General features: G+C 36.0%; 1 protein-coding gene and 1 long non-coding RNA gene across 2 annotated transcripts in view; both read right to left on the reverse strand.

The window, feature by feature from the left end:
- LOC145969310 (uncharacterized) overlaps window positions 1-27,565 on the reverse strand; it is a 101,718-nt gene that overhangs the window by 17,694 nt on the left and 56,459 nt on the right. The gene's annotated exons all lie outside the window — the stretch shown is intronic.
- Window positions 7,283-20,963, reverse strand: Msx (homeobox protein Msx). Its single transcript, XM_083095313.1, has 3 exons — window positions 18,515-20,963; window positions 11,103-11,299; window positions 7,283-8,879 (listed from the first exon to the last, which is right to left on the reverse strand). Exons 1-3 carry the CDS (start codon window positions 19,536-19,538, stop codon window positions 8,634-8,636), a joined length of 1,467 nt encoding a protein of 488 aa, XP_082951439.1. The 5' UTR covers window positions 19,539-20,963; the 3' UTR covers window positions 7,283-8,633.

Consider the following 27,565-nt stretch of genomic DNA (forward strand, 5'->3'; position numbering starts at 1 on the left):
GACGCGAATCGTTAGATGCGCTTACGAATGACCAATAAGCGGTCCCGTTTAATCGACACACTCGTCAATAATGTAAAATTAAAGGATATCATTTCGCCGGTTACATTCCACTGCGCGATAATAATAAAGTCGCGGTATGTCTTGATACGAGAGAGACATCGGTTCGTCGCAATGAAGGGTCCGTGAAGGGGGAAGCCTGCTCGGATATTTTACACGATTTTATACGAATAGCCCTCGATTAAGGATAAATCGATACATTATCGCGTATCTCTCGTTCGCGACAAACTTAAACGAGCGAGCTTTGCGATGCCAATTGACGTCGCCTTTGTTTTTTTGCCAGTCTGATTTAACGATTGCGATTTTATTTAATTCCAGAATACGATATACTATACACGAGAGGCGGAGAGAGAAAATAAATCATTAAAATATTTAATTTGTATTCTTATAGAATTCGTAAAGATAAAAAGAGAAACGGATGGTTGTTTCGATTTTTTATTAGACCGATCTTTAAATGTCTTTCTTACAATCAGAATCCAAATCACCGAGATTTTCGATTAAATTTTCAACGCGTAACACATAAGCCGCATAGTCGACGAGAAATTTGGAAAGGGCATGATAACAATTAAGACGGATAATTAATTTCAACGATGCGTGCGAGCGTCCCGCGGAGGCTTCCACACTATATCAGAAGCCATGGTGCGCTATACATGAATCGTGAACGAGACGGCGGCATCATTCCTTAGAGCCGATGACAATCTCTCCGCAGGACCAGCTAGGTGTGGTCCTACGGTGGAACCAACGGGTTTCCAGGAACGCGAGCCATTAGACCTTCTGGCTGGTGTTATAAATTGTACATCGTTTAATTAGGCTCTCTCTCCGCCCGTGGCCGGGCCGTGTATAGGGACGGCTCGGTTATTTACCATTTACTCCTGTAGCCCCTTACGCGGTATCTCGAAACTACCGTGCATCAAATTGGATCGGAATTGGGAACGAAGGGCAGCCGCGTCCGGAGGACCCAGCCGGATAAGACAACAGCCGGAGGCGATTGTAGTATAAATCTGGATTCCTATTCTTCATGTCCCGAACGGTTCCGTCCCTTTTCATAGTCTTCCCTTCTCCCGAACAAATGTAAAAAATTTGTAAAAAATAGTATCTTCAACACATTAAAAAATTTATAAAAAAATAGTATCTTTCACACACTCAAAATTCGAAAAGCACATATTGATGCTACAAGTAAAAATAGAAAAATTCTGAAAATAATTGCTCCGTTTGAGATAAATCGACAGCGCATCGGTGGAAACTGAGATGAAAAAAGCGCCATCGAAATGGTGCTCTTTTGCATTTTAAGCACGCAGAAAGTGCACGCATTCATGTTGCGCTAAGGTAATCAAATTTTATGACGACATTTATGTCGTTTTGGACACACGAGTGTCGGTGTTTGGCGTAACGCGAATTTCGCACTCTCAGTTTGCGATTCGTGTTTAATCGGATAAACGACGGGCATGTGTAAGCGAGCACACGCGGGCGTACACGTAAACAGAGGTCAATTAAGGAAGTACTTGGGACTGGTGCTTCCCCTTTGCTCTCTCGCTCGAAAGCTCTAATTATTTCTTGCTCTCCGCGCGATCACTTCCGCGCGCTCAAGTATAGGTGAAACTATAGGCGTAACTGCCGCTACCGGGAGGATCGCATACTTAATTGGAATCCGATAAGCGCACACGCTTCCCACGTATGTGCACACTCAACCTTTTCTCATTGATATATCTAAATAGCTAAATACGGATCGTTCCAAAATTAAACACAAATCGAGGCAGAGGAACACGTTCGCCAAAGAAAACGAGAAACTAGGAGGATTTTTAATATTGTGATTTTTTTCAGCAATTTAAATGATATCGCGATAATAATTAAGCAAATTACATTATAATAAAAATATGTTTTTTTTTAATTAGTGTCCAAATTAATTTAATATCTTATTACTTTAAATTCCAATTAAAAACATTAAAATATTTTGTAGCAAATTTATTGTTTGATGATTTTTTAAGAATGTGAAGTATTTAATACTTAGGTACACAATATTTCTTCGTTCGATTAATTAATTGAAGGGATTGAAATGCAAATATATTAAAAGCGAAAATTGTTTATGGAACTTTATCTTACTGACAAATTCGCGGTAAACTGGAGTGTCTCCGTGAGGATCGAAATGACTGGTCGATTCGCGCGTCGATACTCCTTAGCCGTGGAAACGGGTTAACGTCCGCGTTATTTTTGCTCGAAGCTGTCAACCCGAGAATCCTTGCGCTAACAAGGTGCCGCATCGATCCAACGTTCGAGTCCGTTTTTCTCGATAGCCCTTTGGGAAGTGGCGGACGTTCGGTCCTTCGTTGCGAGAGGATCTAACGAGGGGTTGACTTTTTGCGTATTAAAATATCGACTAATTGCCCCAGGATTCTGTTATCGTTTTTGTCAGCTCCGCCGCGGACGTGATCTGCTATTCGAACATTTCCGAAATTTTCGACCGAAATATTGCCGCATGTTTTTTTCGAAACAATAAATTCTTTCACGTAAAATTTATGTATGTGAATCATTTTTATATCAAATAATGACAGATGTGTTGATAGAAAAAAATTAAATAACAAAATAAAAGCGCTATTTTTAAAATCGTCAAAACAAGTTTAATTATCGAAAAATAATAATATTCTTTTCAAATACTAAGAGAAAGATTAAATTTAAATTTTTGAAAAATTTATCTATTTTTGATGTATTTAAGAGACTCTGGAGAATTCAAAATCACCAGCAAAATGTTAAAATCTTAACACACTTGTTATAAATATGTATAAACGTGTTTGTAAAGCTAAATAAATATGTTGAATAAATACATTAAATCAATATATAATGACAAATTGCATTTCAACGAGGATAAATTCGAAGTCTGCGAAGGATGTCGATCCGACCGATCGGCGAGAAATCAAAAAAGAGGTTTTCTCTCCGTCTTCATTCATATTCATAAGAACGAGTTCCGTTCGATAATTAATAGTAACAGCATTCTACGCAATGCCGCAAAGCTGAATCTCTGGAAATAATTATAATCTTTTCGTTTTTCATCGCGCCTGCGTCTGCTTAATCGCGAGGTTTTGCCGGCGAAATCAGATGAAAAAACGAGCGTTTACGTCGACAATTCATAATGCGGCGTCATTTCATCCTATTTACAAACCGGTCGTCGCGCCAACGACTGTCGAGGCAGAAAGATATTAAAGTGATTTCCGTCCATCCGCCTCCGTGCCCCCTTGCGACGCTCATCGCATCGCCGCGTTAATTGCTCCTGGAATACCGAGAGTCGCGATGGAACATCTACTTGAACTAGAATTCCACACGACAATCGTCTCGCGTGTAAAACGCCTCGTGCTTTCGCGCCCGGAAAAGTGCCGGTGATTAAATTATATAGTTATTATCTCTTTTTATATCGCGATGTCGCTTTTTATCCCACGAGCAGACTCGTCTTGACGCGCGATCGGATCGCTGATAATGATGGCGCAGAAATTTTCTCTCTCTCTCTCTCTCTCTCTTTCTGTACTAATTATGAATGATTCAAATTATTGTTGGATTTTTTTCATTTAATCCGATTATTTTTTTCTCAATTTTCTTTGATGGAGAATATCAAATTATTCATCAGTTGTCGATTTGGAACCGGAATTTACGTCTGTAAAAAATCGAAAATTTATATTTTATGGCTGAATGTTAAGATAAATAATTTTACGAAGGAAAAAAACAAGGCTCCAGTACGATAAAGCAAATTATATTACTTATGAATTTTACTTATTACCCTGCTTCGCCTTTCCTGTTCGTTTTATCGCTTAATACGTGTAAGAACGACTATCAAGCTTGTTCCTAATTAGGAGCTCGGTTCCTCGACAGACTTTTGAAGAGTCCGCCGAGACGCGTTTGCATCGGCCACGACTTTCTTGCGGCCGTAGCGGATAACTTTCTCGCCGTAAACGCTTCGATGCCGCTTCGTAAATTTCCTACGAAGTCGGAAACGAGATTTCGTCCCGATTCATCTTGCCGGCAATTACTGGCAACAGCACATGATCCGAGCTCTCGCTTACCGATGCGTCCGATTTATGGTGTTTCGACGCGATCATTTTATTTCTCTACAACATTTATCGAAACATGTTTCCGAACCTCATTCCTTGAAAAGCATGTGAGTTGTATACATATGCATGCGTTACTTTTTAATATAACAAAAAATCAAAATAATATAAAATATCTTTAAAATTAATACAGAAAAAATTCCATGAATTTCAATGAAACTAAATGCATTTACTGAAAAGAAAAGATAAAAAAATAATAAGAAAGAAACAAAAATAAAATCTAGATAACTATTATATATCTGTGCTCTTTTTTACATTTCCTATATGTTATTTTCAAATCTGAGGTCAAAATTACAACAAAAATAATTAAGTTTAATCTTTGGGATAAAATTTTCGTTTCTCTGATTATCTGTAAGACATGAATCCAAACACCGGTGCATCCGTTGAAACAGTGGCGAGCTTCCAATTAGGAAGGCTCCTTCTCTTAAATATAATGCCACCAAGATCTTTTTCTCTGTTTCTGCCGCACGACTTGATTTTCGGTAGTGTCTTCGTCTTTCCCATGTATAAATTAGTCCCAGTCGTCACATAATGGTGTGTCGAAACGCTACTGGATAGTACCCCGGATAATGTCTTCTCTAACTTATCCTTTTGGATCCTTTCTTTGCCTTTTCTTTTAACTAGTATTCTCTTCTTCTCTTTGTCTCTTTCTTTCTCTCTCTCATTTTTCGGCACCTACTCTTCTTCGTCTGACTTTCTTCTTCTCATTTATTTCTCTTCCACTATGCGCATATTTGATCTTCCCTCTTGCCTCTTCAGCCGGCACCATTCTGTTTCCTTCATCGTGATCGCTCGCTCACTCGTCAGAGCGGACTGTTTAATTTACGGCCAATTAATTTGGATAAACTGAATGAGCGCAGAGAATCCTGCTTTCGGTATACGCGTTTAACCATGAATATTTCTCTCTCTCACTCTTTTATTTCTTTTGGATTATTACGTATTCTTGCTCTGTTCGAATCTATTTAACAGGTGCATCTGATCAACTCCTTAGCGCCGGCGAAGATTATTGAAGAAACTGTCATTATCAAATGTAAACAGAGACAGAATATATACATATATTTACATATGTAGTCAGAAATTAAATATCGAAATTAAATTCTTCAACGCATCTTTTCGGCTTCTCTTTTACGTATTCATAATTTTTATATCCCTATATATCTGTTATTTTTAATTTTCGAAACATGTAAAAAATTAAAATTAAGAGCTTGATGCAATCAACACATTATATTTCTGTAAAGTATTAAATATCGAAAATTCAAACAGTGTGAAAATTTAATTTTATCTCGTTCTAAAGAGCTTTAACACTGCCCCAAAATTGATAGAAATAAAAAAATATTAAAATCTGTTGTTTCCTGTGTAATTAAGACGCAGATGTTACTACTCTTGTAATTGTTATTACTCTTGCGACTCGCGTTTTATGAATCGCATTGGCAGCGGCATGACTAGAAGGGTTACAAGGACACAGCTCCCGAAGAAGTGCGCGGAGAAGTTCAGTGTCGTCGACGGAACTGCTTGGTATTCCGCTCCGGTCTGAGGGCATAATTGGACGCCAGCCGGCAACGCTCCTCCGCGTATCGCGAAGACAAGAAATTATTCTTTAATTAATTGTCAGCGCTCAATGTGGCCGTATGCGTAGAATCGACGGGAACGGTACATAAATTTCATCTATATGGGAGTGCCGACTCTCTGAGGTCGTGCCGAGTAGCGGAGGCGGTTGGCTGGCTTTGGAGAACATAAGAGAGAAGGATAGAACTTCCCCAAACAGCTTCCGATCTACACGAGTAGTGAATATCTGGCGCCTGTTTGTAAAGCCTTTAACGGTGAATCGTCGCTCTTAAGGGATCTCTTTGCGCTTTGCCACTTGTCCCGTGATGTAATTGATTTCTATGTATGTGATGTATTTGTATTAAATCTCTAATTTGATACCATTAAGACGAAACCGGTTAATTTTAATTAAATAATAATATAATGATTTCAAGATTAAAAGATATATAAAAAGATACAAATATTCATTACTCACTTTTTTAGTCTCTTCTCGAGACTTGCTCTCTAACTTTATTAATCTAATTGGTAAAAAATTATTGTCATAAAGATAACCATAAATTGTGATATAAAATAATTGAGGTAATTATATTCATTCATATTCTTATTAAATCTTCTCATTTCTTGTTAAATAATATTAGCAAGAGCACACAATTTTCAAGCTAAGTAAAAAAGTATAAGGAATGAAATGCAAATTATATTTATTTTAAATTTTTTATCTATCCATTTAAACGACCTGTAATATTGATAAATTTTGTATCACGAATCGATAAACGCCTTCGAATATTACAAGCTTGCAACAAAATGCGAAAATGACACGGCAATTATCGGGATGGTTTCTTTTGGAAAGTTGCACGTCGCCGAAAAAAAACAAGTTGCAGGCGCCCATATATATATGCCCACACATTATAAAGCGAGACAGGTGCACACAGCCAAGACACACAAATATGAAAGCGACAAATGAGCGACCGCCGTAGACATGCGTGTGTGTTGGTACCCCTTCTCTACATATATTTTATAATTAGCCGCGGGTCCTCTCTTCGATAAATCAGCGCGCCGCCCAAGCTTAAGACTTAATTAAAAATTTAGTCAAAAACCAATTAGCAACCACGGTGGATTAACATATTTCTAATTATCTGGCGGACACTTTCGGCCGCCTTATACCATTGGATCGACTACTTGCCATATATGAAGCCGACCTGTCGATGACTGTGCGATATATTCGATTGCGGCGAGCAAACCCAATATGCTTCTTTTTTTGCCTCGTCTCAATAAGATGGACACCTCATTCGAGCGGAAGTTACGTTCAGTCAATTAGGTTATTGTATTATTCAAATCGGTTAATTACGATGTCAAAAAGTTGCTGAATTTATTCGTTAATTTTTTTCGATTAAAGTTTCCAGAAAAATTACTTTTCATCTATTTGTATTATTTTGATATGTAAAATGTGATATAGATAAATAAATTGTTAATACTGATATTTAAAAGATCTTGAAAAAGAAATAAAATATACTTTTTATCGTATAATTTTATCGTACGTTGAGTCTGTATAATAAAAAATTACGTGTATGTTGCATTGAGGGTTGGAAAAATTGACGGAACGTAAATACTGAAATCATTTTTATTTCGCTATAATATACCTTCATGGATAAATTATCATCTTACATTTATACAAGGCGCATATAGGTACGTCTAGAACCGTGCCACATTCGTAACTTCAGTATTTACTGTCTACGAACGATTCCATCTCTTCGATTTATACAATCGATACAAACTGATACGCAATTTACACATGCTTGTATCATTTTTTCGCATAGCAAAAATTCCACAAGTCTGAAAGACATCAGGATTACAAACTGTATTTGCCGATGAAAAATCAATTGATCCTTTATAATAATAGCTATGATAAAAACATGATGTTGACATTCCTAATATAACTTGTGAAAATATATTTGAAACATTGCAACTTGATGTTTTAAAAAATTTTTTTTGTTCAGAGAGATTTTTCTTTAATATATTATTTTTAGGAAGAAAGTTATGACTTTAATAGATGGATAACTTCTTTTTTTAATCTCTCAGACTCGTAATTATTTAAACATACCTCATAAGTTCACGTCATGTATGTCACTGCACTTTCGATCGCTCCATATTTAAATAAAATCCTGAAACGAATGTTGCTAGATGTTTGCTAACGTGGTTCAAATCGTTAAACTAACTCTCGAACGCTCGCTCCTCACGATTCCTCCTTTTGGGAATAATCGAAGCGTCCTGTACACGTGTGTATATATACATACGTACACTCATAATTATCGTACGAATGCGTATCTATTTACACTATATACACTCATATTTTCCTTTGAGATCAAAGCTTGGGGCGCCGATATATATTCTATCATTTAGAAAGAAACAATATAATATTTTTTAATTAAGTTACAAAGTTTTTTGAGAAATTTTCGAATGATTTGATTTAATGTTTTTGAAATTAAATTATTTATATATCTCTGAAGAGATAAGACGTTTGGATTGACACTATTGCAATTTCGACTTTCAACGCTAAGCGATTGAAATTTTTAGAATTCTTGTAATTTTTAATTTTAAAATTATCAGATTATGCTTTTTCAATGTTTAATTCTCATATTTTTAACTTCTTTATATTTTATATTTTAATTCTTCCTCACTAACTTTATTTGCTCCATTTCTTAATTCGCAAAATTATAATTATGCAAATTTTCAAATGATCAGATTTCGGATTTTCGCGTTCTTGAAGTAAATATTCTTGTTTCTTATAAATCCTTAATCTTTGGAATTTCTTATGTTCTCTGAACTCATAGATTTTATACTATCGGGTTCTTATTTTATAAATAGATTGCCAAATTTCTTGAAGCGACCATGTCAAAAATGATTTTTTAAATCGCACGTATATAATATTCTAACGTATTACTATTAAGGTCGGTGCCCCGGCGGTCCCATGAACATGGCCGCTGCCGCCGCGGCATGAGTATGCCTAGCCATGGCAGCTGCAATGAAGGGAGGCACTCCTGGGGTACCAGGCGGGCCCACCCCAGAAAACATGAGTCCCGATCCGAAACTGGGATGCAGAAGGGGCCTCGCGGATAGTCTTAGTTTCTCTATTTCCGCCTCCTGAAGCCTCTTCGCCTTAGCTCTTCGATTTTGAAACCAGATCTTCACCTGGAACATAATGGTACTTATAATTAGAGTGATAATAGTAAATAAAATAGTAATGATAATAAATAAGTCGATACCGGAATATCAATAAAATTTGCTATTTTATAAACGTGATAGTTTCTAATATTTTTGTAATATTGATAGCAAAGAAAAACATAAAAAATATTTAGACTATCACATGGCATCGATAATATTTAATTATTTTAAGTAGAATACAAGTCAATTTATTTATTAATAACAAAGTGTTTTTTAATATATTACGAAAGTTATCGCAACAGTTTTAAAGATTTTATACATATAAATAATTATGTAAAAATTATTTTTTGTATGAACATAATTATCTGAAAATTAGAACGATTTCTGAGTTCTAACTTCTTTCTCTGTGTCGTTTAAGTCATTGAGAAAATATTGCCTCGAAAGATGTAAGAATTCTACTATGTATTGTATCGACATATTTTGCGAACATTATATAAGTGCTGCGTAATTATTATTCGATATCGCGTTAAGAGATTTACAATCGGCAAACAGCATGAATTACTTATACGTGAGCGCAATTAATAAAATAAACACTCTAATAATTAACGCTTTGTTGAGTAACCGAGAATATTGGCATAATCGGTAAATAAAATTTTCTGCGCAAAAAAAATACGTTAGCATTTAGCGTGTCGTTAGATACAAAATAGTTAGCGAAAAAAACGTCAACTTCTGACAAGAAATTATCGAGGCATCGAGAAATCCTCGATGTCATAAGACACGCGTTGTAACTCAAATTTGAGCATAAACGAATCGAATTAATGTTAAATTGCGTTTAATTGTTATTTGTACAGCTGTTTGCGAATTCCGATTTTTACGCAACTGTCACTTTGAATCGACAGCTAATTTGCGGTACTTTGCTATAAAAATGTAAGTAAGAAACGAGATGCTTCGGTATTTGAATTATGAAATTGTTTTGCATCGATGAGACTGTTAACAAGAGCACATTTTCGATAATATGCGTGAAAGCTCGGATATATAATAATTAATACATAATCAGATGATTTCTAGAAAAATATTGCTAATATATTCTAAAAAACATTTCGATTTTAAGTTGCTTATAACACAATTAAACTAACTTTGTATTATCAAAATTTTAATCCATTGGAAAATTGAAATTTCGGCCAAAGTAATCTTAGGAATGAAAATAGAATATAATATCGAGTATAATTATATTCATTCATCATGTAACAATCTAAGGTAAGGTTGACTTTAAAGATAAGTCTCTCATAAATGCTACTATATAAATATATCAACCGTCTGTGCTTCTCTCTTTATAAAAGTCGCTCTGTTCATAAAAATCATACAACCACGCACGAAGTGATAAATTATTTCATAAGATCATGGAGATGAATGTCGCCGCGAATATCACGATTTGAATTGTAGACATACCTCTTTGTCCGAAGTGAATAATGAGAAGAGAGAGAGCACAGTCGAAGGAATAGTTTAACGGCTTAAACGACACGAGGAGATGGCGAGGTAATCGTAGCTTATCTAAGCAAATGAATGCGATGTAGCTTCATTTCGACTGATGCATTGTAATGAATGCGCAAAGTGTATCTTAGCACGCTAACCGCGCGATATAATAACATAGTCTGTTACACATTTAGTAAGGAAGGACGATCCAAAGTTAAAAAAAATAGAGAATAATAAGACTGCATCTATAAAAATAAAAATAATCTGCAATCAATTCCTCTAAGGTACATAAAGATATATATAAATATTAATTATCAGAAGAAATATAGCATCTATTTTCTGATTTTGAAATGGGAGAAACTAATGTCGCTAAAATGTTCAATATTTAATAAAACTAATATACCTAATGAATTGCAACCGTTTGTATTAATTATGCATTCGTTGATCGCATTTCAATTTAATATCAATTTGAAACTTAAAAGTCAATAAAATGCGTATTGTCTTTTTATTCGAATTATATTAATATTATAATATATATCGGGTATATAAGCAAATATATATTTCTTCGTACGCTTAATAATATATGTATATAATTAACTGTTCTCTAAGCTAATTTATATATATTCGCGGCACTTTAGTCTCAAATAAATCCTCATAAAAGTCATGATTGTTAATCTTTTTCTTAGCGTGCAGTCTAAAGATATTTCTCTGAAATATCATTATGCATAAAATGAGACTTCTTCAATCCTAAAAGAATTAATTGCTTTCATGTCTCACCTGTGTTTCCGTAAGGTGGAGAGACGACGAGAACTCTGCTCTTTCGGCTATCGTCAGGTACTGTTTCTCGCGAAATTTTTTCTCGAGCGATAACAGCTGCTGCGTCGTGAACGGCGTTCTTGGCTTTCGGTTTGGCTTGTGCTTTCTGAGAGTGCATCTGACCGGGCCTGGTCCAGGCCCCGGTAATCTTAAGTCCCCTGAAAACAAAAAAAAAGATGTGTTTAAATAGGATTAGGCTTTCTATCTTTATGAAGATAATTTACTTATGATGTCATCAAATGGAAAAATATGCGTGGAAAAGATTAGATGTTCAAATATAAAGATTTAATAAAAGTCTATTGTACGATAAAATAATCTATGTTCAATCATATAAAACAAAATAATTTTCAATTAAGCAAGAGTAGACTTTAATTTACTTTATAAAAAATGCAAATATATAAAAGCGGATGTTATTACGTCTATTTAGTGGAGACATATTTCCGATGCAAGATGTAAAATTTTTATGAAAAGATTATTCAATATCATGATTCGAATCTCATCCGATTTAAGTTGATTTAAGCCGGTGTGAAAACATGTAGAAAGAGATAAATTAAAATAACATTTCTCTGCTGCATTACTTCGCTATTTCTGCATCATTAGAGGGAGAGAAAGAGAGAGAGAGAGAGAGAGAGAGAGAGAGAGAGAGAGAAAGATGATTATAACGATATCCGTGGATATTTGTATTCGTATTTGCTATTAAAACGTCAGTCCACCATCTTCGTGCACTCATCGAGTGATAATGAACGTTGAATGTGCAACGTTAGTTGTTAATTTACGAGTGTACGATGACGATTAGGTAAAATACGTTTTCATAGGTTTCGCGATGAAGCCATTACAATCTCACGGCCACGACGAGGGTGCAAATTAAATAATAAAAATCCGATTCCGCTCGAATGGGCAGAGCGAACGGTGCCTAATTATCATCGACCTATCATTCTGGTCTCATACATCCGGTACGCATAATTATCATCGACCGTCGTTGTTTACGACACGTGCAATTAGCTGATACTGCATAAAATCTTGCCACCTTTTCACGATAATATAATTATTATATATCGACAGCAGTTCGCATTTTCCTCTTCGTTTCATTTATAAACTTATTTTAAACTGTCCACCCTCTACGATTTATTTAATAAGGTATCGTGCAAAACAATGTATTATCTATCAAATGAATATAACAAGGACTTACACACAATATTGTTGTGTTATCAATATGTTATTTTTATGTTAGACTACAATGATTAATATCCAATATGACACGCATATTTTTAAAACCACACAATTGACTAAACGAAGTATTGACGTATGTTAAGAATTACAGCTGCCGATAAACCTGTTTAATGCACGCGTGTGTTCTATAATTACAAATATTATTTCCAATCCCCATAATTCTATTCTATGACGCAAAATAAGCGACTCGTATTATTAAGAGCAAGAGTAATTGATATCTCGTAGAGGCAAACCTACGTCAACCAGATGCGTGGTTACATCGCTTGATTTTGTACTGACTGCATGTTGGCATCGTGAAAAAGTGTTTTCGACATCCGACTCGACGGAATGATGACGATTTCGCGACGGCGAGGAGGGCACGCGTGGATTCCGTGCGCTAATTAACGATCGGTCGTGTACAAAAAAGGCACAGGCCGCCGGCATTGTCGACCGGATCAGTCGAGACACCGGTATTACGTCTTCCATTCTCGTTTGCACCACTCGTTCCTCGTTTCGCGTGTATTGCCCGGGGGAGGCAGGCGGTTTACGCACGTACCCGATCAATATGTTCTCCCTGGAGACTAATTAATTTCTGCTAATTAAATACTTATTCAGATGGATCAAAGGTAGCAGAATCTGCTCACACCGTTTTCTTCCTTTAAGGACGTCGTATATGGATCGTAACAACATCACACGCGGTCTTTTACTAAACATACTACTAATGGCATTTTATTACCTTTTATAGTGACACTTTATTTTCATATTGATGTAACAGTGTCAGGAATTGCTGTTTTAAATCGTTGAGTCATTAATGCAATTAATATTCTAATTAAAATATTATTTATTTATCTTATGAGCAAGATTTTTTGTTAACATCAAACATAAATAGAATAATAATCTATAATATGTGTATAAAATGTAATATAAATTTATCTGTAATCTTCAGTAAATAATATTTTAGAGATGAGAAGGGGAATATTCTCTGAAATATAAAAATCTTTGAATATACGTAAATTTGTTTTAAATTTATAAAAACGAGCATCACTAAAATTAAAATTTACAACCTGTTCCATTGGCATTTTTATAAAGTATCCTTAATGTATGTTTGAGTTTACAAAAGAAAGTATGTAAGAAGATACCGCAAATCTGCGCACAACGAGACAATCTGTCGTTACGTCGATGTCCCTTCCATTCACACGATAACATAGCGATTTCATGTCGCTCGCCAAAGTTAGCCATGCCGCGCACGTAAACGATCAATATGTTCTTCTTGACTACTAATTAATTTCTGTTAATTACCCGATCGCTGAAACACGCACGCGGATAAGTACATCGCCGCAACGAGCGTTGGCGCTGATAGATCGATACGTTCTCCTCCTTCGACTCTGCATTATAAATTTTCGGATAATTAAATGCAATGGTAAAGATTGCTTCAAATTGTGAAGGTATGAAAATGTATATTACATTCAGCGCTAAACCAGAATATTAGAATTATGAATTTTAAATTCAGCTATAATACAGTAAAATGTAAAATAATATAAAATATTGTTCATATTATGCTATAATTTGAAGTTTATTTTAATAAAAAAATCAGGTGGGCCACAATTTACGCGAATATTTATACAAAATAACAAAAGATAATTACTTGCGCTACGCTACATTACTTTCATCAATGAATGTTGGATTTTTGGAGATGTCGAGGTAAGACCGCGCGACCAGCAACATCGTTGGAACGACTCAGGCGGGTAATTATGTCCACGGAATGATAAATCGTCCAAAATACTTTGTAGAACATCATTGGACGCGGGATGGGCGTCGTTAATTCATTCTTGCGCGTGCAATCCAGATAAATGCGTGCGGGAAGCGCCATTCGAGCGTTATAAATGATGTTCGTATTTATAATTTTCGAAAGCCGTCGTTCGGCAAAGTGACAAGCTGCAGTATTATCAACCTTACGAGAGCCCCACGTATATAATCTCCTCATCATTGTCAGCTATGGAGTGTTAGTGAAAACTGGTCAATAAATTTTTCTTTCAATTTTTCAGATCCGAGCAAGAGAAACGCGCGATTCGAGGAGCAGTTTAAGATAAAAAATGTCACGTGTGTGTATGTTGTATGTATGTGTTGTATGTGTTGTGTATATGTAGCAAACAGTTTTACAATCAATTTTAAATTTGTTTGTAAAATGGACATTATGATTAAATAGATGTATATGATTATTCTTTAATGCGATTAATTTCGGCGGTTAAAGGTTAATTCGCATCGCTTTAAGTTTATTGAAAATACTGAAGACTAACGAAAGAGAGATGTCGTAAATCGTAGTTCTTTGTAAGTGAACATCATCTTGGAGCAAAAGCAACAATGTCGCGACTGCAATAATCGCGAATGATACAATAATGGCGCGTATCTGGCTGTGCTTCGGCTTCCGTTTTGAGCGTCGGTAATTGGTGTCGCGGAAAAAAAGACGAGAAAGACAAATCGTAAGAGGAACGCATAGGGGTGAGATCGAGAGACCGAAAAGCGAATGGTTTGTCGGTTATGGTTAACAAAAAACTTCGTCGAGCGACATAGCACAGGAAGCTGAATGCGCTACACTAAACCTAACAGGCCACCTTAACAAGAGCAGTTTTTATCCGGTGCCTCTTGAATGCATTATGGATGTCGTGAGTTATGTATGACTCTATCATGTCGAACTGTTTGCGATCTCGGTTGGCGCGCGGGCCGACCCACCTTCGTCAACTTTCCATTTTCTGTCAGTAACATCTGGAGAATAAGACACTCTTTCTCTCTCTCTTTCTATGCGAGAGTAACGCATAATACTCTTATATATTTTCATCAAAAAGAGAGAAAGAGAACTTCGCAATTATGTGTATAATTCTAATTTTTTTTTTTAAATCTTATTCTCCAATTATTGCTTTATATTGAACATTTAAAAATCGAATTTTGTTATGATTAATAAATAATGCAAACACGATTTGTTCAATTATTTCCTTGAAAGATAAGATAATCAATTATATCCTGTACAGTTACTCTTATATTACTGAAGGTTACGTATTTTTCCAATTATTTTATTATATATTTTTTCCATATATTTTCCTAATATTTTTTTCTAATTATTATCTTGTGTTATTTATATCGAATACTATAAGTGTTATTTTCAATTATGTTATGAATTACTTTATGAAATAATGCATGCAGCAAATGTAGTTGCTCTCATGTATATTCGTATTAATTTCATATTGTGTTTTTTCTTAATGTTTTCTCTTTTTCACTATCGATGTTATATTGCTTTACATTAAGTGTTGCGCGTTTAATTATATCACTTTGAAAAATGCATAAGAAACTTTAGATTTTTTTATTTACTAAAATTTTCCTAAATCCTAAGATTATATAGTCTTTGTCATAGTTAGTATAATAATTTATTCTTCGAAGACGATTCGAAATTGACAATCTTCGTTGTAAATAACGTCGCGAATCTCGAAGTTTTCGCAAGCGAGATTATATCCGTACGTAATAAGGAATTTACGCTGTTTCCGAGAAAGAAATCTCTAAAACCATTACGAGTTCTCTCAGCGAACATAAGAGTTGACGAGCGAGTAACGAAGCTAGGCATGAGAAGTACTCTTATCCTTTTGCAGTCTCGCGAGTACTCAAGTACTCGAGGCGGAGTACCTTGAAGAGAGCTACAATGCAGTTCGTTGCTCACAAGGTGTCGGTTACATCTTAATGAGGTATTACTTTAATTGTCCATTAGGAATAGACTTTGTCATGTAGTAATGCTCATAAGTCCTTTACCTACACGAGGACACGAGTCTTTGCACTTCAATGTCTTTCTCCATTAGAGGAATCTTCCATTCGTTTGGACAAATGGTAATAACTGTGGTTGAAAAAATTAATTGCGATTAAGAAGTAATTTAATGCGAGGATCTAACATTGTCATCACGATTGATATCACATTTTGATATCAAACATAAATATCCCGGGATTTTAGATTAATTAATACATTTCTTCTCATATTTCATATTGAACAAACTCAGTTAAGTGCATATATTTTTCAATTTATATATTTTTTGTTCTTACAGCGATATCATAGCTTCTTCAGGCATCGCTAATTGATAAGAGAAAGCGAGCCGCCTGGCAATCGGCAATTAATAAACAGCAACTAATTCTCTCATTGAAGTTATCGTAAATTATTATATCAATAAAATATGCTTCCACAGGTAACACAACGCGGCATCTAATTATCACGAGTTGGAACCTACGCGACTACGACTTTCCTTCTTTCGATTTATTAGCCAATTACAATCCATATATCTACCGGTCATGAAACAAGATCTGTATCTGTACGTTTGATCACTTTTGTACCTGCTTTAAAGATCGCGTTGCAGTTGCTTTCACAGTTTCTCCATCCTCATTAGGCAATTACATTGAGTTTTTTTTAATCTATAATCGATTTTTCATTTGTGTCGTTATACAGTCATTTCTATATCACACCAAAGGTGACGAAAAACACCTCTTGTTGTCGCTTTGTAAGCACGGATCATACGTCCTAATAGCCTAGACATACGACGATCAAATCCGACGCGTAATCGAATTTTCCGCGGCGATCGTATGCGTTTCAGAGAGCCGGTCGCAAGTCGTAGTAGGGTCTCGAGTTCCGTGTGACATTTGTGGAATAGACTCAGGAAAGTCAATAAGGCCTTAATGACCGAGTTGCAACCTTATTGACGTCAATGACTAAAAAGAAAATAGCGACTTCGTTCATTGCATACGAAGTATACTCGATACGTGAATAATGTTAAAACTTCAATAATTTTTGGAATCAATGGCTAATGCATATTCACGGTAATTATATATAACATTAATTTATTATATATACTTATTACGTTAATTTATTAATTATTTAAATGTTGTAATAAATGTATGCATAAATTTGTATTCAATATATTCGTCAAAAATAAATTGATTCCAAATTTACTAGAATCTGCAAGTTTCTAGTAAATTTAAAAAGTATAAAAAAAGTATAACAGTTTTAAAATTATCTTTGCTGTATAATCGACAATTTATTTAAATTCATAATACATATTAATAATGAAGATTCTGCATAAATATTCCATCTTAAAGTCATAATTATGTGAGAATTGAAGATTATAGAATAGAAAATTATATATCGAGCAGCACAATGAATTTTAATTAGCAATTATTTTTTATTTTTAATTAGCAAGTTAATCAAATTTTAAATTATATTAATATTGACACGAATATGTAATATTGTATATGTAATAATAATATACATATAATCTTTAAATGTGATTGCAATAATGAATTTAGATATAATATGTGTTGCCCACTAAATATTTATTTATTGGATTGTCACCTCTGCATGAATTAGACTTCTAATATTCTATCTCATCATTCTTATGATATTATTCCCATTAAATCTTTCCGTTCGAAAAAAAATCATCGACTAAAGTGAAGATATCTAGTCAATTATAAATGCACGATACTAGAAGTTTAAAGTCTGAAATTTCTTTCAGATTTAAACTTTAATCGCGTGTGCGATGAAGGTAAATTGGAGTACGAATTTTTTAGCACATAAGGCTGATAATATCCGTCTACTCGCGTGACCCATGACATTAAGTATTATGAGTTTGTATTCTCATAAGAGTTTGCGTGTCATGTATTCTCATAAGAGTTTGCGTTCTCCATTTAATCACTGACATTGTATCCGCATGGTTTCAAGCAAAAGAAAAGAAATGTAGCAAAACTGCATAGATACGTGATCTTTTCCAAGCTTTTAGACGCGAATTTATGTTTTTATTTCGGAGAGTTATTTCTCTCTCTCTCTTTCTCTTTGCGTGGATGATTATTAAGATTAAGATATTAAATAATAAGACAATTTAAATTAAATAATGACAATTTTTTTACGATTCAATATATTCATCCTTTTATACTATTCATACTTTGTATTTATACTCTCTGCAAGAGATTTATTTGAGAAATTTATTTAAAATACATCTAACGATTCGAAATCGTAAATCATCAATGTTTATAATAAGAAACTGTAAATTTTTTATTCTAATGTAATATGAAATATCACACATTTTAAAAAATACAATTGACAAAAATTTAATTACAAGATGTTTTGATCGTATTAGACTTACCGTTTGGACTAGTGGGCCCGCCGTGCGGTGTGTAAAGATGTCCATGAGGATTGTGCGGATGTGGGGGTGGGGGTAACCACGCGAACCCCGCCAGAGAATGTGGAAATCCCGCGGGGTTCCAACCGGGAGCGCCGGGTGCTCCGCCGAGATATGGTGGCCCTTGCGAAGGCCTTTGCACTCCGGGATGAATCGGCTGAGGCACTACCGGACTGGACTTCTCCTCCTTCTCTTGGCTGGCCTCCAGATCCCTCTCCAACTCGCAATCCGAGTCCATCACGTTCAGGTCCTCAGACTGGCCGACGCTTCTTATTTCATGATCCTCGAGATCCAGATGATCCGTCGTTCGGTCTCCTTCCAGCGAGCGATTCGCTTCGGAATCGCTACGATCGTCTAGGATCTCCCGTCTGCTTGCGGGTGATACAGATCTCGGATTCGTGATCCTGTCGATCCTCTCATCGTCTTCCTGAATGCGCTCCTGTTCTCGCTGAAGTATCGTCTCGCCAATCGCGTTCGGCGAGTTAGTCGTCAGTCGATGATCGTCGCGATCCTTTGGAATCTCTTGATCTATTCTGATGGGTGAAGACGATTTATCGTGGCTCGTCCTAGAGAAATCCTTCACCGTGAGCATCTCATGACGAACGGGTGGGTGATCCTGATCGAGTCTGCTCGGATGATGATGGTGATGATTGCCAAAAGCGGCGAGCCCGTGAGGACTCAGCCTGGCGAGCAATTCTCTACTCTGAAGCCTCTGCTGTTCCATTAATAGTTCTCGATATCTAGTCTCCATCTCGAGATTCTTTTCCGCGTCCATTCTGTCATCGTTGTCTCGCCTGGCCGCGAAAACACCGCCACTGATGACACTCTTCTTCGTGCCGCTCAGCAAGGCGTCGACACTGAAGCTGATCTTGCCGCTTCGCGGTTTCAGATTCGAAGACGCTGACGTCGGAGTAGCCATGTCAACGTCCTCGCATAGGCGATCGTTGCCGGAACCCGGGCCTGTCACCACGCCTTCGCCGTTGCTCATGCTGATCTTAACGTACAGTTCCTCGAGATTTTACGTCTCGCAAGTTTTATAATATAACCGCGGAATATCCGCGATTTTATTGCATCTACACTCCGAAGTCATTCGAAGATGTAATTGAAAAGATCGTCCAATTACTGTCTAAGTTCCATCCTGCAAAGTTCACCGTAACTTCTAACGGAATTCCGAACAAATAGCACCGCGATACAAAATGCCAGCTGACGATCGCTGCATTAATTTTTCGCGAATATCCGTTAAAGAACGATCAATCTGGCGTGTTGACGTGATCGAGTCACGCGGAACTTTCGGGCGACGATCAGTTACATCGCGATTCCTGGGCGAATCTCTTCGGTAAAATCAAAGATGCTTTCTAGATAGTCCGTCGCCTCAACAAGTCCGGTGCTCCGTTATTCTTGGAATCCGCCGCATCGCCGCGGAATGACCCAGCCGACACGAGCGGATTCCCCCATTAAAGTCAGAAGAGTGTTTTTAGGATATCAACATGATGACCCAACTTTTCTTGTTTCTTAACTTTTATATCTTTCGCATCCCGATCGATCTTTAGCCCCGATATTCTTATACAGCAACTTTTTTTCACGATACTTTACGGTCTTTTTCCGGGTAGCGCTTAATGAGGGTGTATAAAAACATTTGAACCACACTATTTTAAATAAAATATACGGGGTAATATTTGCGCTGTGTAATACTCGTTTCTGTTAAAAATAACGTTACGTGAATCAATTTTACGTCGACAATTTCTATTGTCATGTTATATTTCTACTGTATAAATATCAATGATTCTTCTAAGCCGCCATGTGTGTATTTTCCGTTAATAATCTAAAAGGTATTTTATGACACACATTTCTTCAGGTTCTTCTTCATGATGTGCTATATACATACGATACACTTTGATACTCTGTCCATTCCACCATTAGGTTACAAGTATCATTCTTTGCGAATAATGTCATTACTAGTCATCGACGAACTTGATCTTTAAAAGCGTAGCTCAAGAAGAATCAAATATTGATTTTTAACGTCAACGGATAAAAAGTCCGTCGGCCGTCGCTGCCATCAATATTCTTTCGCGCATTCGAGAGTACTGAACGCTGGCGTCGTTCGATATATACGATCTCCTTCAACACTCCTGAATTTTTGTCGAAATATTCAGACTCTTCATACACCGATGACGTCGGCACGATGGACCTCGCGATGGTTCACGGGGATGTTCAAGCGCGTACTCCAGCTTATGTTACGCGACGGAGGGGATAAGGCGGGAGCGTACCGGTGATCTTCCCGGAAAAGAACCGGTGACCGTCAGTGCGGTGGAGTACAAATGTAATCGGGTGTAATCTGTGTAATCTGCCGCGTGGTGACCGCCACTGCCGCGGAAACGGCACTGATTACCAGCTCGGCTGCACTCGCGGCGGAGAGCCCTGCCGGGACCCATTCTCCCTCTTTCTCCCTCTTTCTCTCTCTTTCGCTCTATCTCTCTCTCTCTCTCCCTTTCTTTTCTCGGTGTCGCGGTGCCGCCGCCGGGTGCGCGCCGCCCCCGCAATGTTCGCAGAACCGGTACTGTGGTCTGGTCTCGACCAATACGTGCTGGCCGACGCACATCTCGGGTGTTTTGCGAGTGGGCGTTCTTCTTGGTTGAACGCGGACCAATAGCGGGCAACGAGATGAATCGGAAGCCGAGGGGGTGCCCCTTCTTCTTCCGGTTTGCCACAGTCGCCAGATGGAGCTGGTTGCACATTACCCCGAACTCTCTCTCTTCGAGGAAGTCTCCGAGTGGTGGGGAACCGAGAACGGTCGATGTGGAACGTGCTGGTGGGACGCGGTGCGCGGGACCGAGCGGAACGTGACGACTCCTAATTGTCTAATTCCCGGGCGCGCAATGCGCGAATTGATTGGCAATACGGGTGCACGTGGCTGTGTGCATGCTGGGCGCACGCTGGGAGAACGGCAACCCTCTCGCGTTTCGATGCGCGAGGGGCTCGCGCACGGTTCGCGTGATACCTCTCGTTTCGCTTTCATAAGAGCGCGAGCAAAAGCTAATCTAGGATTTACGATAACGTCGGATATGCGTGACCCCGACGTTGATCATATTTAATTATCAGTTGGATTGGCGTGCGTGCCGAAACACGTGACTGGAGAATTTAATTTTGACAGTCTGGTCTTTCGTTGCCCATGCCATCATAATCCAACGAGCTAATAAATATACAGAAGCAACAATTAATTTTGAAAATGTACTTGCTCAAGATAAATATATTGCGCATAATTATTTATTCCCAAAATGATATAAATAAATTTTGAAATTGATTATTTTGAAAATAAAGGGCTAATAAACTTTGATTATGTATTAAATTTCTTAGATGGTTTTAGCATATGATTACCTTAATGTTTTAGCACGTTTTGCAAATTTTTATTATGTAAAGATAAAAATATTCGTTTATATTTTTCGAAAAAATAATTTTAATAATTTGGCAAAGTATATGTAATAATTTTCCTCCACTAATATCTTATTGGATTAATTTATTATATATTGTATGTCCTGTGCATATAAATTATTATATAAATAATGATTAAAAAAAATAAATATTTGCATTTTTTTCAAGGAAACATTTGCAGGATGTTCCAGTGATGGAAGGAGTGGATTGTTCCAATCCACCCCTTACTAACGCTCCGTTAACAGAGACGACATATTGAACCTCCCGTTCAAAAGAAGGGAGCGCAGCGAGGGTGGGGAAGCGCTTGCAACGCGCGCGTGGTTCTCGCGAGGAAAGAGGTATATCAGAAGGCGGGAGAGAAAGCAGAAAGAGAGAATTGAGCCGTCAAGCATAGGTTTTTGCTGTTTGCCAGTTACGAATAGGGTTAAGAAGGCCTTGGGCAGCTCATATACGTGCGCGTTCTCGTTGTCTCTTATGATGCTCTTTATGATGCTTTTATATGAGTCCATCATGTTGACGTGTGTGACTTGTTTTACAAATAAACCTTTTATTAAAGACATAAGAATGCATAATTGGAACAAACTTTTTGTAACTATTAGATAAGAAAATATATAATGCAGACATTTTTGATGAAAGAGATTACGTAATCATTAATATTCATATATAAGGGCAAAAGGCGAAAGTTTAATCGTAGTATGCTCAGTACAGTAGCTTAAAAAAGCATCATAATCAATATCATTTATTACTTGGCGTGAAATTGAAAAAATGAGAATGAGAAATTTCAAATAAATTTCATTGTTTATCGATCGACTTCTTTTCTCAGAAATATGTTAGTGAAACTCTCTGGTGTGCTACAAGATTAATCATAGTAAACCTCGTCTGTCTAAACTCTCAACAGTACTGCTACTCTAGTACAATACGTTCAATCTACACAATCGCGACGATGTCACTGCGGTGCAACATAGATTAGCTATATACTTTATTGTCGGATTACACTAATCCAATAAGATGACAACTAAAATGACATCGGGAAATCTTAAGGGAAAACCGTGAGAAGAATCTGGAAGTTAGATACTATTCTTTTATAATTTTCATGAAAATTAACTTTGTTAGAATCTGACTAACAAAAATCTCGTTACAACTCATAGACTATGTCCCCTTGGTGCTTTTTCAGCGAAAGTAACGATGCTGATGCAACTGAGCTTTCGTAATGCCCAGCAATTTTTAATTTTAGTATGCAATTAAATTCAGATTATTTGTTATAAAGTTTATTAGATTTACTAAAAACAAAAAATTATTATACGGATAATTAAATATATATATGTTATTTGGAATCTCAATATTATAAATATAACAATATTAGAATATCGTAAATATAAAATAATAATATTAAAGATACAAAATAATTAATATATAATTATAAAAAAATCTGACATATATTTCTTTAAAATATATACTACATGTGAGTGTTTGTATAAGTTAATATTAAACAATTTATAAGTAAATGCTAAACAAAAAATTACTTTTATATTATTTTATATATTTATATATTTATTTCAAATAAAATTACGTGACACAAGTAGAAATAAATGTTTCTAAAAATAGATAATTAAATATTATACAACAAAATAATAATGTTTGTTGTTATTATGTTTGATCTATTTCTTTTCTCTTTTCACCCTTGTTTTACATATGTGCATGTATAAAGAATATATATATATATATATATGTATGTATGTATGTATATGTCTTTTGTAATTTACCAGCACCGTGACGAGCAAAATGCGTTTGCGCGCGCGCAAGAGGGGATCTGTCCCGAGTGTTCCCTGAGATTTGCACATTAACGGGGAATAAACGACACCGAAATACAGCGTGGACGCGCGCGATCGCCATAATAGGAGCACCGAGTAGTCTATTAAGCGTCCTCAAAACCAGTTAGTGAGTCGGCAATCCAGTTTAGGTACAAAATGGCTGTCGTTTAGTGAGGATTAATGGTCTCGAGAGTGCCCCGGGGCAGCATAATGGGGCAGATGCGTTCTGGATGAGGGGGAACAACCCTCTCTGATCTCTCCTCCCCGCCATTTATATCTCGACAACCTCCGCGCGCCACCCTGCCTCCTCGTGCCTTACCCCACCCCTCCTGTGGCCTCGTTATGTACATCTATCTGACTACAGGCTCCATTATGCCCTTTTTGTGATGTTCCACGTACGCCGGTATAAATACGCGATATCTATGCATTTATACGAACCGGTATCTCAAAATTACAATTTGCAACATTACATGAATAACAAACAATTATATAGAATCTATATTTGTGTTTGTTAAAATTAAAACAGAAATTAAGATACAGAAGATTTAAAATCATATGTATATGCATAAATCATTTTAAAAAAATTAAATTCATAAAACAACTATTTTCAACGTTAAATTTCCTTATGATTGTACAATATATAATTTCCTCTCCTTAGAATTAGCTTATTATTTATTTTTATATTTTTTAATAATTTTTTCACACAAACATTTCAGATCACAAAATTGCACAGTAATATTATCATTGCAAAATTAAGTTCACTTCATTAAAAATTAATTACTGTCTTTGATTGTTTTACGTTCTCTATTTTCTGAATATTCCTGAGCACCTCTCATTATGTATACTTTTCATAATCTCATTTGAATTTACTCCGCTTCTAAGGGGCGGTACGATCGCGTTTTGTGTGCGCGGGTGTGTGCGTTCGTGCGGACGCATATATACGCAAAGTCACTCAAGGGTAGGGGTTCAAGCTTCATGTCCTGAGTGCCCAAAGCGCCGTTTAGTTTGGCGTTTCATGGTCGAATAATTCCCCTGTTGCTGTCTACCGACGCTGCGGTCCGTATCGTTTCGGTGCTTCTGAGAGAGTAGTAAGTAGTCATTTTGAAATCGACTCTGGGATTCGGATGCGTGTGCGCGCGAAAGAACGTATATATGTGTGAGCGCTGATGCGTGTGTGCGCCACCGGGAAAGTCGAATCTCGGCTTTTGTCGAGGCCGCCCTAGAGACGACGCGTTGACAGAGATTTAGAGAGTGCAGTTAATGTGGAATTAGCTGCCACGAAGGTGGCGATGCCGCGACCGTATTATGCCATCACCTGCCGAGGGAAAGACGTTCGACCATTTTTCGCGGGCCTAATAAGCCGGCACTAATGCCTTCTTGCCGCTTTCTCGCTCTCGCGACCTTTAATACTCGTATTAATGCCGAATCGTCTTGAAAGAAAATATTTGCTTCACGATGTGGAAGCGAATCTACGAATCGATGTGGAAATAAATTTACAAAGCGCAGAAGCCGAAATGTGTCATCAAAGAATTTGAGTTTTATCATAAAAATGTATCATAGTTATCGTTTTATTTTTTTTCTTTTCAAAAAGTGTCATTTAACATTTGTTATAATATTACAGTTAATTTTTATTAACGATATTTTCCGCAAATATATTTTTTTATTTTATATTTTTATTCTAGGATTATATTTCTCTATTCTTCAATTAATTGAATATAAGGAATCACCGTTCACTATCTCAGATTCTATTTATGGATCATCATTTTTTATCGCTACGGGATTCCACGGAATTCATGTTATTATTGGGACAACTTTTTTATTAATTTCTCTTTTTCGTTTATTATCCCTTCATTTTAGAAACACTCATCATTTTGGATTTGAAGCAGCTGCTTGATATTGACACTTTGTAGATATTGTTTGATTATTTCTTTATATTTCAATTTATTGATGAAGATATTAAACTTTATTTATATAGTATAAAAATTACATTTAATTTCCAATTAAAAATATATTTTACACTGTCTTTGAAATCAAGTATTATTTTATGGTATGTTTAATGCTTTCGAAGAAAAATAAAATTTTATTTTATCGAGATAAACAGGTTTGAAAATGAAATAAAATAATGTTTTATTTCAAACATATGCAAATAGATCGAAGATATTCGTATCAAAAGTAAATTTGAGCTCGAACTAAGCATTTAAATAAAATAAAAATCAAGATAAAGCAACTTCAGGTAAAGCGACGACACATGCTGTGCTGTTAATGATTGCTGATGGTTTAGCTCGTTCTAATCCTGTTGATATAATGAATAGTTGACCTGTTTGATGATTTAAGGATTTTCCTAGATCTATGTGATAGGTATTATGTGATAATTTTTTTTAATCTATTCTTTTATCAAATATGGGATTATTTGCGCTAACGAAACAAATAATAATTTTTTGATACTCTTTATCTAAGTTTTTTAGAGTTTTGTATGGCGAATTTTTATTTGAGAATTCTTAGTACAAATAGTTTAAAACATATACTATGGATGAAATAAATATAAAAAAATTTGGATTTATTAATTTCCAATAAATAAATATTTAAAAAATAGTTTTCTTCTTTCTAAAGAAAGCATTCTTTTCTACATTAGGTGTAGAGCAAATTTCAAAGTGTCATTCTGACGAAAAGGATTTTAATTCTTTGAGACGCAAAATCCGAAGTAAGTCATAGGCATAGTTAGTAGGTATTAAAATCTCAAAGGTATCATGGCACCACCCGTAGCTATATTATATCTTTTTACTTTTACAAAAATTTCGAACTGTCACACTGTAATTAATCACTCTTCTCTCTTTTATCCTAAACAAAAAAATATATGCAGATTTTTAGCAATACTGTTCCTGACGACAAGTAAAATATTTATCAATTTTATATTTATAAATGTTATTTTTTTATACACATAATATTAAATTATACAAGTAATGTTTAAATTTTCCTTCTAAAAGAAACAAAAAATAAATTTAAAAAGAGAGAAAAATACAGTATAAATTCTTGACACGATAGCATTGCGAACTCACTTCGGAAAATGATATTATTCAATAGTATCTTGTCTTTGGATAAAATCTGAAACGTGCGTAAGAGGAAAGTAAAAAAAATGTGTCATCGCAATCTTAAAGAGACAAGGAAAAGTCACTAATAAATTTCAATTTGCCTCGTGCCAAATTTCCATTCACACCAGCGCATATCTAAACATGAAATCGTAAAGTGCTATACAAGACCGCGTATTTAAAGCGTTTAATGCATTAAATTTACCCTTGATAGAGTCGGGATGGGTAGCACGAAAAAAAAAGATTGTCACGCGGACTTGAGCATCAACCATAAGGGGATGATTTGTTACCAGTCGTTATTCCCAGAGCATCCAATAGCGCGCTTCATCGTCCAGAAGTACGCCAATGATGATACAGTCGACAGAGAAGTGTGAAAAAGAGAGAGAAAGAAAGAGAGAGCGAAATCCTCGATAGTTATCCATCGGATACACGGGGTGTTCGTATTGAATTACCCTTGTGACCGAAGGAAGGAACCAGATGCATCGTCGTGGCTAACGCACCGCGACGGCCTCTCCATTATGTTTGTTTATTTATTATTAATAGGAAATTCATAACAATCACATAATAGAACCCCGCGTAAAAGGGGCCCGCTCCGTGGAAAGCATATATCGCGTCACGCTCGACGTGTCCCTCATATAATATACGTTTTTTTCCGGAGTAGTTTCTCTAGGGCTTCTTGAAAGCACGTG

This window comes from Camponotus vicinus, unplaced genomic scaffold, assembly GCF_025532165.1.
Source record: "Camponotus vicinus isolate PSW18456_S1 unplaced genomic scaffold, iyCamVici1.0 SCAF_3, whole genome shotgun sequence".
In the NCBI taxonomy this organism is placed as follows: Eukaryota; Metazoa; Arthropoda; class Insecta; order Hymenoptera; family Formicidae; genus Camponotus; species Camponotus vicinus.